Below are 14760 nucleotides of genomic sequence, written 5' to 3'. Positions count from 1 at the left end.
TTAAGAGACCATAGCTGCATCAAATTAAGCCTGCATACTGTGCTCAACCTATTGCAATGAAAATTACACCGAAGTAATGAAATATTATGCCATGGCCAACGGGGGGGGGAGCTTTTCAAGGATAGATGAAAACATTTATACAGAACAAGAGAACTCTCTAATATGATGACACTGCATCAAGATAATACTGCTGAGAATGTGTTCGTTAACAGCTTGCAGCGTTGAGCTAGATTGCCGTGGTAAATGATGAAACAGCTGTGAAATTCTTGAAATGTGTGGCTAAAGTTCTGTGAGAGGTTACTGCTCACATTAAGCCCACTAGTCAAAACTTTTAGAAATGAATTTACTCCATGCTGATTTGGGGTTATAGTTACTGGTGTTCCTGGAGATGTTTCCAACACACACACACACACACGATCTGTTTTGCTTTTTTCCAATCTCAAACAGCATTCTTCCACTGTTCATGATTCAGCCCTCGTGAGACCTCTGGGGTCTCCGTGTTTGTTTTGCCTTTAGAGCTTCCAGGTGAAAGGGAGCTACAAGCTTTCTTCACAGTTTTGAAAGTTGGGAAGGAGCTCTCCCTTCATTTAAACTGTACTAAGCTAGATCATTAATGATACCATGAGCATGTGTGCCTCGGAAAGAAAATTATATCCTTTGAGCTTTTTTACATTTTATTGCTTTGTGGCCACACAGAACAATATAGTGCATAACTGTGAAGTGGAAAAACTATAATACTATATTTTCTTTTTTCTAAAAATAAAAACCTGAAAGTGCAACCTTTTGCTTTTAGAGTCGCCTAATTACTAAACAGAGTTAATAGAGAAGCTAAACCCAGGGTTATATAATAGAACAACATCCTAAGCTTTGAACTTCTTGTAAAAGAACTGTTGAATCTATCATCCGAAAGAACAGAAAGAGCACGGGACAACTGCAGACCCACCAAGACATGGCAGTCCATTTAAACTAACAGACTGTTTAAGAAAAACATTAACTGGAGAAAAGGCCAACAGGCTCATCAATCAATCAATCAATCAATCAATCAATCAATCAATCAATCAATCAATCAATCAATCAATCAATCAATCAATCAATCAATCAATCAATCAATCAATCAATCAATCAATCAATCAATCAATCAATCAATCAATCAATCAATCAAATAAATTTTATTTGTATAGCACATAAGAGCTCATGGCATCTCTGGAGGAGCTGCAGAGACTCGCAGTTCTGAATCTGTAAACAAGACAACTATTAGTCATCCACTCTGCAATTCTGGACTTTAAAGAAGAGAGGCAAGAAGAAAACTGTCGACTGAAAGAAAGTCATAAGAAGTTCTGCTCAAAGATTTGTATAGTATATAAGATAAAGTATAGAAGATAGTCTAACTAGATTGGAACCATCTGAACTAACATACCCGACTGGAAAATGCAACATGGAGTAGTAGAATCACAGCCTGGTCACTGCCGTCCTATAAGCAAATGTGCTTGATTGTCATTGCTCTTCAGTGCGCCATGTGGGATTTCTCCCATTGAACTTGATTTCTCCGGTTGAATTTCAACTGAAACTTTTGCAGCCAAAAATTTGATTTCATGAAAGATTGTGTCAACAAAGCAGGTAGTATGCAAAAAAAAAAAAAAAAGACTTTATAAAATCATGTTAATTACTGTATTAGCGTAATCTTGTTTTAAATGTTGCACACACATTTACATTTTTTATTTTCATACCTAAGTATTATTTTCTTTGGAGCGTATGAGGTCAGTGGGAAACCAGTGGCTTTACGTACTGCCACTGGTCTCCCAGTTTAATTTGTGCATGAGAACATCGTGATGCATAAACGGTAGCATCGGACATTAAACACGATTTGGATCTTTATTTATGCCCTTAAAAAAATCTTGAAATAAAACAATGAATTAAAAAAAAAACACCCCTCTGAAGTTGGAAACCATGGCCATTGTAAATCCAATGGCCTCTGCAAGTTTATTTTATCTTTATTGTGCTCTAATTGATCCTATTACAGATTCAGGAACTGCTTTGTTTACTCAGCCCCATTTCTTGCAATGCAAGGCAGCTGTCAGGAAACAGCAATCCTTCCTTCTGTCTTCAAATCATTCTCTCATTTGCCCCCGCTCCTTTGTCCATCTTTTTCCTATAAGACTCCCATTCCCACCAACACTCTGATCTACAAATTAATCTGGGGATATAAATTATAATTAGTCTAAGCAGGTGGAATTTCATCTTTAACCTCCCTCCATAATTGAATATCTTGACCTGTTCTATCAGTTTGAAAGGAGCCTTCGGATGGTTTTGTTTCCGCATACTTCCAAATGCCTGAGCTGAAATCAGCAGGTGTGATTTCATCAGAAGACCGCTTTTCTCTCCAAGCCTCAAAGATTCATAATTGCAAAGAGGAAAAGTAAATGTAACCCTGGCTGATAAGCTGAAAGATTGGATGAGATGGAGAATTTTGAAGTGGTCTACATCATAGTGAAAAGTGAAAGGCAATTAAAGTTCTATGACATGAAAATATTGCTGGAGAAAGTAAAGTTTTGCTCTTCATCAAATTTTCAAGAAATCTTTATTGACAGTACTTGTGGGTTTTTGGGAAGATTTCAACTAACAGGATGAAACCATTTTGACAGAATTAATACTATTATGGCACCTCATTTGCTCCAACACGAGCCCCTTCTCTTTTATTTATGTTGTCTGGAATAAAGGGAATTATATATATGTGGATGATATTATCACATGTCTTTTGTAATTTTCCTCAGGCTTGTTTTAGTTTCTCCTGTTTTCTCTGCTCACGTAAACTGCATTTTGGAATAGTTACTACTAATAGTTAGCTACTCTTACTTTTATATTTTATTGCTGTTTGCATCAGAAAACAAGATGAAAATTCTCATTGAAACTGGTCCATTTAGACAAGGCTTGTAAATGTGGTCAGGTTTTGTGAGACCTTTTGAAAAAGTCCTGAACTGAGCTCCACCCACTTCAAGTTTGTCTTGTAAAATATGTAATTCAGTTCAAAGTCCTGAAAAACAAAAGTGTGCTGCACATATGAACAAGGTAGGGAGTAACACCACGCATTATTCAAGACAATGTGGGGTGATCAGAATAGATCTGATGCGATTCATGAGTTCACCATTTCAGTATGACATAAAATTTGATAATGTCAAAGATACAATTCAAGATGATCCAATTATCCAAGATCAGATCTAATGCAATACAAAATGTAATGAAAAATTACACGACGCAATGAGAAACAATCTAACTATCCAACTATGATACCATACGATACAGTCACTTTTGCTATAACTGCATACAAATTAAAATGATACAATTCAATATATAGGACACAATACTATTCATCATGCTACGATGCGATATCAAAAGATGCTGCTGGAATAAACATAATTCAAGAAGACCCAATACAATTTGATATAATACAGTAAAATAAGATGTACAACACTGATTGACACAACAAAATTTAAGCTCTAATATCATACAAGATAATCTGATACAATACCATACAAATTGTGTAAAATGATGGTATATGGTACAATGTGACACAACAATGATCCACTTTCTCCATTCAACAAATGAAAGGAACAAAAGACAAATAAAAAATGCAAATAAACAAAACACACGTTGTTCAATTGATAAACAAATATAAAGTTAGTCCAACAGAGCTTTGTATCTGGGGCACTGGTCACCATGTGGTTCACCAGGGCTTTGAAAGGCACCATTCACCAAGTGAATCCAGGCCAACGCCAATTGCACGTCTTTGTTGCATCCAAACATCTGCCGTGTCAAAGGAACATCCTGGAGGAGACTGGTCCGTAGAAAAATAGACCATTCTAAGCGCCCTGTGCCTTCCTCAGCCACATGCTTCTCTCTTTTGCCTCTGTGGACAGACAATGGCAATTCATTCACATTTGCCCTGCGCCACCAGTGTTGTCCTTGTCACTTCTATTGCATCTTTGTGATGCTCTGTTCCTGTGCTCAAAGGAAACAATCTTCCCCTGCTGGGTGACAAAAAAACAAACAAACAAAAAAATCCCGGCAAAAAAGAAAAACTCATAATGTTTGTTTGGACTTCCATTATTCTACCGTGAGTCACATAATATTTGTATGAACATCTCACCTGTCCTGAGGAATTTATTATTGATTAAAAAGTATGACAAAAGAAATAAGCGAAGCAAATGTTGACTTCTGCTGCAACTTTGCATGGAAATGTGTTTTGTAATCCACAGCACTTATCAGTTTGTTTTTCTCCAGATGGGGGAGCTCTCAGGCTACCCAGGAGCACTGTGGCGGTGCCTAACCGTCCTGCTTCCATACCTCTGTACTTCTGCAACCATGTCCTGGGAGACTACTGCAGAGCTGCACAGTAAATCTTGCAAAAATGGTAAACAGAGCAGCAAAACCCATACAAAGTGCTGACTCTTCGAGTTCATGGCACTGTTTGTTTGCATGGGGAGACAGCTGTAAAATTACAATTCCTTTACCATGAGTGCTTGCAAGCCTTTGTCTGTGATATGTGTCTGTCAGCACCTTTCTGTAGTCTTCAAAACGTCTGTCTGTAAATAGATCTGGGATTGATCTATTTAACAAAGAGTGTGAATGGATTCTTGTGTGTGAGGTTTTTTTTTTTTTTTCCAGTATTTTGTTTACAGGTTTAAGCTTAACTCTAGCAAATTTACTTGAACCACGTTGATGTCCTTTTTACTGAGCTTCTGTTCATGCAGACGCGCATGTAAATATGCAAGTTTGTGGCACATGCCTGTCAGTGGGGATTGAATCTCTTCTCAGAGAAAGTAATAAGGGAAAGAAACCACTGGGGAGCAACAGACACAGAGAAAAGGTTGAAAAATATATATATATATATCTATATATATATATATATATAGATATATATATATCTATATACAGTATATCTTTTTTTCTCAGACTGTGAAAAAAAAACGTAGCAGAGAAAACAACCACAAATATTTAACTAAAAATTCCCTTTTCCCCTGGCTTGGCTCATCCTCTATTTCTGGTAGTTTGACATTGTCAGACCTTATCCTCTGACTGCATCTCCTTCCCAGAACAAATCAATGGAGATGTTTCATTTGAGTGAAAAAAACAAACAAAAAACAAACAAACAAAAAAAATAAAACAGAAAACCGTTCACAGTTTTCTGCGTGCCTGACATCAGGTCTAAAAAAGGCAAGCTCTGGTGAAACTGAGTGAGATGTTCGTTGCACATCACTATTTAATTGGCAAATGTATTTAAAAACCGAGTAAGCGAAAAAAGATTCATGTAACAAACAAATAACTTAAAAAATAGCTTTTAAATTGAGCTTACTTAATCAGAGCAGAAAGATATCTGGATTAAAAAGTATTGTGTTGCTGTTTATTTATTTTTTTTCTTTATCAAATCAAAAGTAACAGAATTATTACAACTTCAAAACAAAACATCCAAAAATCAAAACAAAAGAAGAAAACCCTTTGTTGTACCTGTGTTTTAGTAGACTGGAACTACGTGCTTTGGTCCAATTAGAGCACAACTGAGCTTTTCACCAACAGCCACGCTAAGTGGGTTTGGAACAAATGAAACAAATGATGACTGTGTGGAAAAGCAAAGCAGGACCTGTGTAAGTAGAGAAACTGTAAAACTTACATTTGTAAGTGCTGTAATGTTGTGGGCAATATGCCTCTTGTGACAGAATTTTTTATTCCCCTGGGAGCCTTATTTCATGGTCCCAATGACATACAAACATGTTTCAAAGATTAATCTTGTGGCTTTTGTCAGAAAACTCAAAACATCTTTCAGGATACTGACACAAAGCATGAGCAAATCATTAGAAATGTGGCCTATCAGTCCACAGACGTAAGTGCTCTAGAAAAACCTGTGGGATGAGAAGAGAGAATAAGAGAGGAACCAGAACTCTGAATGATTTTGTTTAAAGATGAAATGTCAAATATTCATGTCTCTGCATGATCCAGTCTTGTAAAACGTTTAGGAAAAGACTAAGTGCTGTCCTATTAGCAAAAACGGACAGAACAATGTATTGTTAGTGTTGCCAATAATTATGCCAATGATAATTTCGTAATTTGGTTGAAAAGAAATATTGGTGGTCTTTCTACTTTTGCCTTTGCAATATTATGCTATTAAAGTAAAAAGTGAATGAATTTGAAGGCTTTTTATGCATCTTTGCTAGGGCTGCTGATAAATATGGCCAACTCTGTAAAAGCAATTAGTAAACTAAAATAAACATAAAGCATCATGGTTTATGATACATTTGTGCCACAATTATGTGCCTTTAGGGAGAGATCTTGGGTTTAATGTTTTTGAGCTGTTTTACTTCTCTCATCCTGAACTTACCAGGAAAATTAAGAAGCTTTCAATAAATAAAACCCACATTTCCAGATCAAGCATTAGCATGAGGCCCAGAGCAGGAGACCATGACTCTGGTTGGCACAGTTATATTAAAATGAAATCTCTGTTCACCCTGAAATTGCCTAATAAATGTGGCAGTTTAGTGTTTCATTACTGAATGAAAATCTGTTATGGGATCTAAAGTCTTCAGGAGGGGGACATGGATATTATGCCAGCTTCTGAATCTTGGCAAGGACTGCTGCCAAGTCTCTGCAACACTTGCTTTTATTTTAGATTTTATATGCAAAAACTGTTCAAACATGGAATATTTTTCTCCTCTGGCCTTTCAGGTTTCATTGTTATTTGCCAAAACATCGCTGGCCTCTTTAAAGTGATTCAGTATCTGCTTTTGTAGGAACATTAATGAATACGGAAGGAGAAATATTCTGCAATAACACACCCTTCTTGCTCGACTCCTTTGAAAGGTGCAGTAAAACTAGTTCACAGGGTTTCTCTGTTTGCTGCTTGCCATCTAAAGTTACAATATCCCTCTTGTGACTGAACTTTTCTCTTCTTTTTTTTCTCAGTGACATACAAACACATGTACATAGACAAATGTGATCTCACTGGGACATTTATCTCCCAGGAGCAGCCTTACTCTGGAGGTCCTGGACTAATTGTGTGGAATTCCTGGCCGAGGTGGTGGAGGCCCACGTTGACAAAGTGGGAGGTGCATGTACACTTCATCTTCCCGCGCTGACAAGTCCTCGCTTCTCCTCAAGTCAGCATCTTTAAGGAAACGCACTGCAAACAGAGTCGGCTGGGAGAGGGAACGAGCCTCGCTGGAAGAGAAGGACTTCGTCGCGGCCTTGAAACTTTGTTGAGTGGCAGCGCTGTTCGGCAACTGTAGACAACTGCTCCCTCCTCTTTCTGTCATCATGCCCCATGTGATGGCATAGTAGACACAACGTGCAACTCTCTATACCTCAACAGAGTGATTAGCGATATGATTGAATGCGGCTGTGTAAGTTGTTTGTGTGTGCTGATTAGGACTCATGCAGGGCATCCAGAAGGGTTATTTACCCTCCGGATTACATGACAGACATCTTACTCGCGTACAGATTAAGTAGATGTTTATATAGCTCTCAATACACTGCCGAGTCTGCTCACACTAGCTAGAACTTACAAACAAAAAATTGTTTGACTATTGCTAATGCTAAATGCTACCGAAATCAAAAGAACCACTGGGTGTCTTTTCTGAGATGGAAGAGCGAGCTTTACACCAAGCTGAGGCTCCACTCTGAAGTGCAAATGAGCCTATAATTAGATTCCACACAGGAGCTGCTCAACAGCCCACAGGGTTTGCAATCAATGGCCTAAAACATCGAAAATAACATGACAAACAGGTTTGCAAGAACATTTTTTTTGTACAGAAGTTACATTCTTATTTTAACAAGGAATTGTACAACTTTTTTCAGATTTTGCTATGTAACAACTACAAACTTTAATGTGTTATTGTGGTAGACCAACAGAAAGTAGTCAGAAACAGAAATGATAAGAAAATAATGAATGACTTCCAAATTTTTTTTTCACAAATAAAATCATTCCTTAAAATCTGCAATGCAGCTACTGTAAACAATCATTGTAATTCATATGCTGGTGTAGACTTGCTCAAATGTCATGAATTAAAAAAAAAAAAAAAACTTGTGATGACTAGTATACTGTAAGGGTATGAAAAAGGGCTAAACTACAAATACCTCCCACTTTCCTTTCCATCATGCTTATTTAACGGACTCAGTTCAAAAATCTCCTTTAAGAGACTGTGCATTCTCTCATGAGGCGTTCTCTTATAATGTCTTCTTTTTTCCACTCTGCCCCACTTTCCATTCCCTGTGACCACTAAGAGCGACGCTCTGCATGGAGAGTCCATCTAAATTATGCGATGTGGACTGCTGTGGACAACCCCTCTGCAAAGCGCTGCGTGCCAGCCAACACCCTTATGTACCTTTCATAAGATGCCAGAACTGCACTGCAGCTTGGTCCCCATCCAGATAACACTGCTGCGCGTAATTGGCCCTCGCTGCTGGACCCTGGCATCAACTAGGATTCCTAAAAGCTCCGGTTAGAGTACATAATGGCAGAGAATAGATCATTTATGCTGATAATAAAAGGATTGGCTACTCAGGACGTGTTTTTTTTTTACTCTTGGGTGATTCAATAATGTGAAATTCTTGTATGACCCAGTAGCCCTGCTGGTCTATATTTGTACTCTCAGTAGAAAGGGAGCACACGAACTTAAACTGTTTTTCTTTTCCAAAGACGAGAAGGTTGGGGGCGTTCCAAAATTGGCACCACGTGTTGCTGCACCGATTTGCTACATTTGCAGTAGGTGTTGAATGTTTGATTAGCCCCATCAAAACTTTGGGGTACTAAAAGGAAGGTTTAAATTATTTAGTTTTATCAAAAATGGAGTCAAATACAAGGAACAAACTTACACGCTTTTCAACAGCCATTAAAGGCCCTAAAGCAATCCCTGCAGCAGCTTTACTGACTTGTCACATATTTGGGCGGCAAGCATTGACTTTTTGCAGACACCTTTCAAACAAAGGTGCTTCATTTTCAGAAAAATACAATTTTGAAAGGGGTATCACTTCAAAGAGGCTTATTTATCTCTAATGGCACTTGAAAGCTCATTCTGTCTCTTTGAACAAGCGCGGTGATCTTTGAGATCCACTCACAGCAACGTAGTGTGAAGTATGGCTCGTGTCAGAAGCTGAAGGATGTCAATTATCTCACAGTTCATCACAAATTCTTGTAATTAATTGCTGAACAGGGGTCACCAGGCAAAACATGTCAGTTTACAATCCAGTTTGTGCTGCACTGTCACCTTGGGGTATGTTTAAACACGACAGGCACTGATGTTGTTTGGAGGTTTAAATGTTTCAAGTCAACTCCCCTCCCACTGCTGACTTATACATCGATGAAATATCACACCTCAGTCCTGACTGACCCGCCATCGACCCCAGTATCAGCCTATTAACTTCATCATCACTAAGCAAAAGTTACATGATCTGAATACATTTTTCTTTCTATAAACGCCTACAGGCATAAACAACATGCCATTAAAAATGCCAGCGTGTAAAACCACCTGACAGCTTTACTACATGCTTTGAGTCGTTTGTCCTAAGATTGAGTGTGAAGGTCACACTGAAAAATAAGGTCTCTTTCAGTGTATTAGAATATCATCGAAAAAGTTATCTATTTAATTAATCAGATTTTAAAGTGGAAGCTCATGTATTTTCATAAAACACTTATGACTATGACATAGAGCTAAAGAAATCTTAATATTCAGTTACAAATTCCATTCAATTGCAGATCAATAAAACTGGACTTTCAATATATAAATATATTATGACCAACATAATTATGGGGGAAATTGATGACAGCGGTCCAGAACCAAGTTATTAACAGATTTAAAGACCTCAGACAAAGGTACGCCACAAAAGATGTCAGCTACTCTATCAGACTGAATGCAGTTATTTTAACGGAAAACTGAGTGGAAGGAGAAAGTATAGTAAGAAAAAAGGTGCACAAGCAACAGAATGCAAACCCATTCAAAAGTCTAGGACTAAAGTGATGACTGAGACTGGAGTCTGACCTTTAACCCCTTAACTGTCATCTTCAAAACAGTTACATGTCAGATATGAATTATGCAGATGACAGTTCACCACACAGACAAACCCAGGACATGAACTGCTTCTGTTGGATGTCTGCTGTAAAGCCAGTTCTCAATCAGAAGCCGTGTGGAAGAATGGAGATGCATAGAAGTAGAGAGCAAAGTCTTCACCCTCAGTATTTTGATTTGGAAAGCCGAGTCATCCTCTGATACTCGTTTGTATTTGATCAAATCTTAAGTCATCACAGCCTGATTCGCATTGCTGAAAGGCTCTAGATAACATTTTCTGGGGGGACTTGGCACCTACCTACACTGCAAAAAGTATCAATACCGGGTTTAACGACCATGGAATCAATCTGCTTGAGTTGGCCAACAACACCTGATCCTAAAACCCAAAAATCTTGTTTCATCAAGCAGAGGAGACTCATCAAAGGTTACTAATAAAGCAACCTAGGCTTCTTCCAACATCTTGTCAGTCATGGGCTGATTCCCTTCATACCACACACACACCACTAATGCAGTAATTCATACAAACTTATTGAGGCATATACCCAGGGCCAGCCCTCGAAACATTAGTGAGATTTTGTGTGACATCAATGAATGCAAAATATTTTACATCAGTTTCATATTTTAAATTGCTAATATAATTGGTCAACATAGTATTTGTATTTAAGCTGTTCAAGTTAAGATACATCTGCAAAAGTTTTTTTTTTTTTTTTTTAGCTCATCACCACACAAAACAAAGTAAGAGAATGCTTCCAAAGTCTAAAATAAAACTAACCTTGGCTGATTGCTAAAAACTGACTTTAGCTATTATTCCCTTGCACCAACTCAGCAGGCACAAACACCCAGTTTTAATACTTTGCCCTTGGATAATTATAACTAGAAGAACAGGGTTAATTGAACCGAGAAAGGTTATCCAAGCTTAGCTGCGGAGCGAAGAAATAATACCTGTCAGAGTCCTCAGACCTCCACACAAATTTCAGGTGAGCCACCTCATCCTTTTGAAACGATTACTTTAAGAGTGATGTTTAGATGTTGCACTTTAATAAATCATCTGCCAAGTATCGGGAGCATTGCTATTTTCTACATAACAAGCCCACATTACAGTTAACACCGTAGAACATCCCTCAATTAATATATATTTTTCTGGACCTGATCCACAACAGATTTTATTATGAAGATAATATGTATGGTTACCAATAGTACAGCAGTTAAGGGACTTAGGTCCACTTCACAATGGATTAAACCTTTTCAAAGTAATGACATATACATGTCTTGCAAGAGAGAAATAAAGAGACACATTCATATTTAAGGTAACTTTATTTACAAACAAAAATAGGTGAATCCCATTCTTTTGCAAAGATTGAACGCAGATGGATAAATGTGTTCCAGCTGACAACCTGCGGGAAAAACGGGACACAAAGTGATAAGATGACTTGCATACATCTTGATGTCAGAAAAGCAATTTCTTAGTAAACACCAGAGCAGATAAATGTGACAACACCTCAAAACAGATTACACCTGATACACACTGACGCTTATAATAAACTGTCACATTAATTTGCCCGAGTGGGAGCTGATCTGCAGAATACGGCTGCCACTTGACATCTGTTACTATTGCATTCAAGCGTACGGTAATATATTTAAGAAATGCCATGCAGCGAAAGGCTAAAGAGGTGCAGGGAAAAGCCTGACTGCCAGTGCCCACTTTACCAAGCAATATTGCAGCAAATGCCACATCATCCTGACATTTTAATAAAAGCAGATATGCTGGATCAAAATGGCAGCCATAATTACCTCGGAGGCAGAGTAACAACACTGTGCCATTTCACTTCTTCAGCAGCTGATGCCTGACAACAATGAAGGGGAACGTAAAGCCGCTGCCAAAGAACAGGACCATCATGCCCAGCAGACGCCACTTGTTTTCCACAGAGAAGGGTAGGTTCTGTGGAGGGGGAGGAACCCAGATAAGTTGCAATCTATGGTCAAAGTGCTTATTTGTAAACTGCTTTTATGATATCTGGAAACCATTTTTTAGCAAATTTTTCCATTTATAAGTTCTTACTACACTTAGGATTTAAGAGAAGTAAATTTATAATAAATATTTTCAATAAGCTGCTTCTGATCATTGAGAATAAACTTGTCTATGTAAACATTAAAAACCATCAGTGGTCACTATGATGTTGTTGTAACGTTACGCAAAGACTGGGTCTTTCTGTGATGCTTGCAATGCAGATAAGAATTTTGAGAGACGCCTCTTTAGACAGACATGCTTTGAAGCTATGTTTGTATTGATTTCACTAAAAAAAATTCAAAAGTAAAAAAGTAAAAATCATCACACTCTTGCAAGGATTAATAATGCTTTTGGGTTTTTAACCTACTAATGCCATTTGGATTTCAGTTGCACTTTTCTTCTAATCAAAGTAATAATAGTTTTTAGCTATTATTAATAACTGCAAACTATTTTCTCCTTATGCAATAAATGTACACTTCCTATACAGTCTGCTGTTCTTACTCTCGGTTATAAATTTACCTTGGAGTGAATCTGCATGCCTCGATCTACCCGTCGATGCACAGCTACTCAATCTGAATTTCCGTTACTGAGGGACAATAAAGGTTTTCTATTTTTCTCTATCAACGTTAGCGCTCTATAGTTTACCTATACAAAAACGGTCAAAAGTAGGACACAAATAGGATTTACAAACAAATCACACATCTTTGCCGTAACTATGTTATAAAAATATACATTTGGCATAAAAAGAACAATTCGTGTCAATATGTTTTCCTGGTTCGTGTCATTTTATCTACGGCTTTGACCTTAACTGTCACAGTGGTTTACCGGAAGTAAAAAGAAGAAAAAAAAGTCGGATGAAAAATCAATCAATTTTGGAAATGCATCAACGTATGTGCCTTTAGTTACACACACTTTTCAAATGAAATATGATAATAAAGCATGTATCGTTAAAAAGGCGGTTTTAGAAGTAGTTTGCTAGCTATTAGCTTGACATTGTTAGCCCTATGTTGTATATATACATAGAATATCAGAATTAAAAGTATAAATACCACATTGGATATACATTTGAAATTAAATAAGGTTTAATGTGAACAAGTTGTATCAAAACTATTTATGTTATCTTTAATAGAACTGTCATATTCTTGTCAACTAAACATGACCTCTATGTAGCACTAGCTTAGCTAACACCAGGCTTGGGACATCGACAGGGCCAAATCTCATTTGAAACAACACTGTTTCTCTAAGGAGATAAACTCACCTTCCCTGGTCCTTCAGCATAGTGTGAAGATCGGACAGCAGATGTAGCGAATCGCCTCACAGCTTGTCCCAGCATAATTGTTGTCTGGTTTACTCCGTGTCTCAGTATACTGGTTCTGTTTGCTGCTAATCGCGACCGTCTTGCGTCTGTCTCAACGCAAAGGACCTTGGGAAATGAACCGAAGGTGTGCTGTGGGAAATGTAGTTTCAATACATCCACTATGACCGCTATGTGGTTGGTTTTTGTAGGTGGTCTACAACCGTGCAGTTTGTCTTTCTACACAAAGGTGGAAAAATAATACATGGACTCAGAAATGATTACCTTATAATTTAATACTTATAAGGTAAATAAACTTACCTTAGAAAAGATAGGTTTATTTACATAATAGCTTTATTTATATGTTCAAATGATTTAAATCACTGAGCCCTGGATATTTAATCACTTAATAACAATGAAAATAATATCTTATTTTCATATATATATATATATATATATATATATATATATATATATATATATATATATATATATATATATATATATATATATATAATGCGTGTTAACATGCATGTCAACAATTTTTATGTATTGTATAAAAATCTCCAGAGCAACGACTAAATAAAAAAAATTGTTTATTTCAACTTGACATGTATTTTTTACTATCCTTTTAAAAAATTTCTAACAAAAATCAAGTATAGTATGCTTTCTTTTTGCAATATTACAACAGCACACACACCCTTTAATTATGAATTATCTGATGAGTCAGCTTGTTTTTATGTTTTATATAAAGTTAACATAACTGTTTGGCGAAGATTAACACTGTCTCACTTGTATGTAGAATATTGAAACTACAAATGCTTTAGATTTAAGTAGTATTTCTTTCATATTTAATGACACCAATCTCCCTTCATTGGTGTGGATCACATGCTATATTTTAACTGGTTTAAAACATGAGACACATAGTAGCAGGTGGTCAAACTCTCTAATCATCAGTAGTCTGATGATCTGACTGTCCTTGAACTCTTTTTGAATGTCCATTGAGTCTTGTTTGGCATCTTTCCAGTTACTGCTGTGTCTGGTTCTCATCTGCTGCTCAGACACACCTGATGGAAATGGCAGTTTCTGTCTTAAGTCAGAGATCAGAAACAATCTGAAAGGAAACCATTTGACAAAGCTCAAATTTAAGGAAAGTCATTAATCCGCAACAGATTTGGTCAATGTGAACAAAAAGAACAAGCGAATAAATAAATACAGCAATATTTCAGTTTTGTTCCTCATTGAAAAATGAAGCCAATGACATGTTGTCATACTTTAAAAGATTGAGCTTTTTCAATCTGTCAATGTTAAGAGAAAAGTAGCTATGATAACTTTTGTTAAACTTATTTTATTTGAAACCTGTTTTGAAATACACAACAATCTCAGGGAAAAAGATTATGAAGTATTCT

At 36.9% G+C, this 14760-nt stretch overlaps 1 protein-coding gene and 2 long non-coding RNA genes across 3 annotated transcripts; 1 reads left to right on the top strand and 2 right to left on the bottom strand.

Annotated features, from left to right (window-relative positions):
* Positions 1-2835: 2835 nt before the first annotated feature.
* Positions 2836-7755, bottom strand: LOC122826179. The gene is made up of 2 exons (XR_006369746.1): positions 7023-7755; positions 2836-3904 (listed from the first exon to the last, which is right to left on the bottom strand). It is a non-coding gene; the product is annotated as an uncharacterized LOC122826179 (long non-coding RNA).
* Positions 5498-7027, top strand: LOC122826182. The gene is made up of 3 exons (XR_006369747.1): positions 5498-5639; positions 6780-6849; positions 6952-7027. It is a non-coding gene; the product is annotated as an uncharacterized LOC122826182 (long non-coding RNA).
* Positions 7756-11344: 3589 nt separating the features above from the next.
* On the bottom strand, positions 11345-13534 carry LOC122826171 (cytochrome c oxidase subunit 7C, mitochondrial). The gene is made up of 3 exons (XM_044107720.1): positions 13316-13534; positions 11841-11988; positions 11345-11443 (listed from the first exon to the last, which is right to left on the bottom strand). Exons 1-2 carry the CDS (start codon positions 13388-13390, stop codon positions 11872-11874), a joined length of 192 nt encoding a protein of 63 aa, XP_043963655.1. The 5' UTR covers positions 13391-13534; the 3' UTR covers positions 11345-11443; positions 11841-11871.
* Positions 13535-14760: the final 1226 nt, after the last annotated feature.

Source organism: Gambusia affinis, linkage group LG03 (genome assembly GCF_019740435.1).
Source record: "Gambusia affinis linkage group LG03, SWU_Gaff_1.0, whole genome shotgun sequence".
Classification (NCBI taxonomy): domain Eukaryota; kingdom Metazoa; phylum Chordata; class Actinopteri; order Cyprinodontiformes; family Poeciliidae; genus Gambusia; species Gambusia affinis.
Note: the sequence above shows the minus strand (reverse complement) of the source record. Positions and strands in the feature narration are given on the sequence as shown.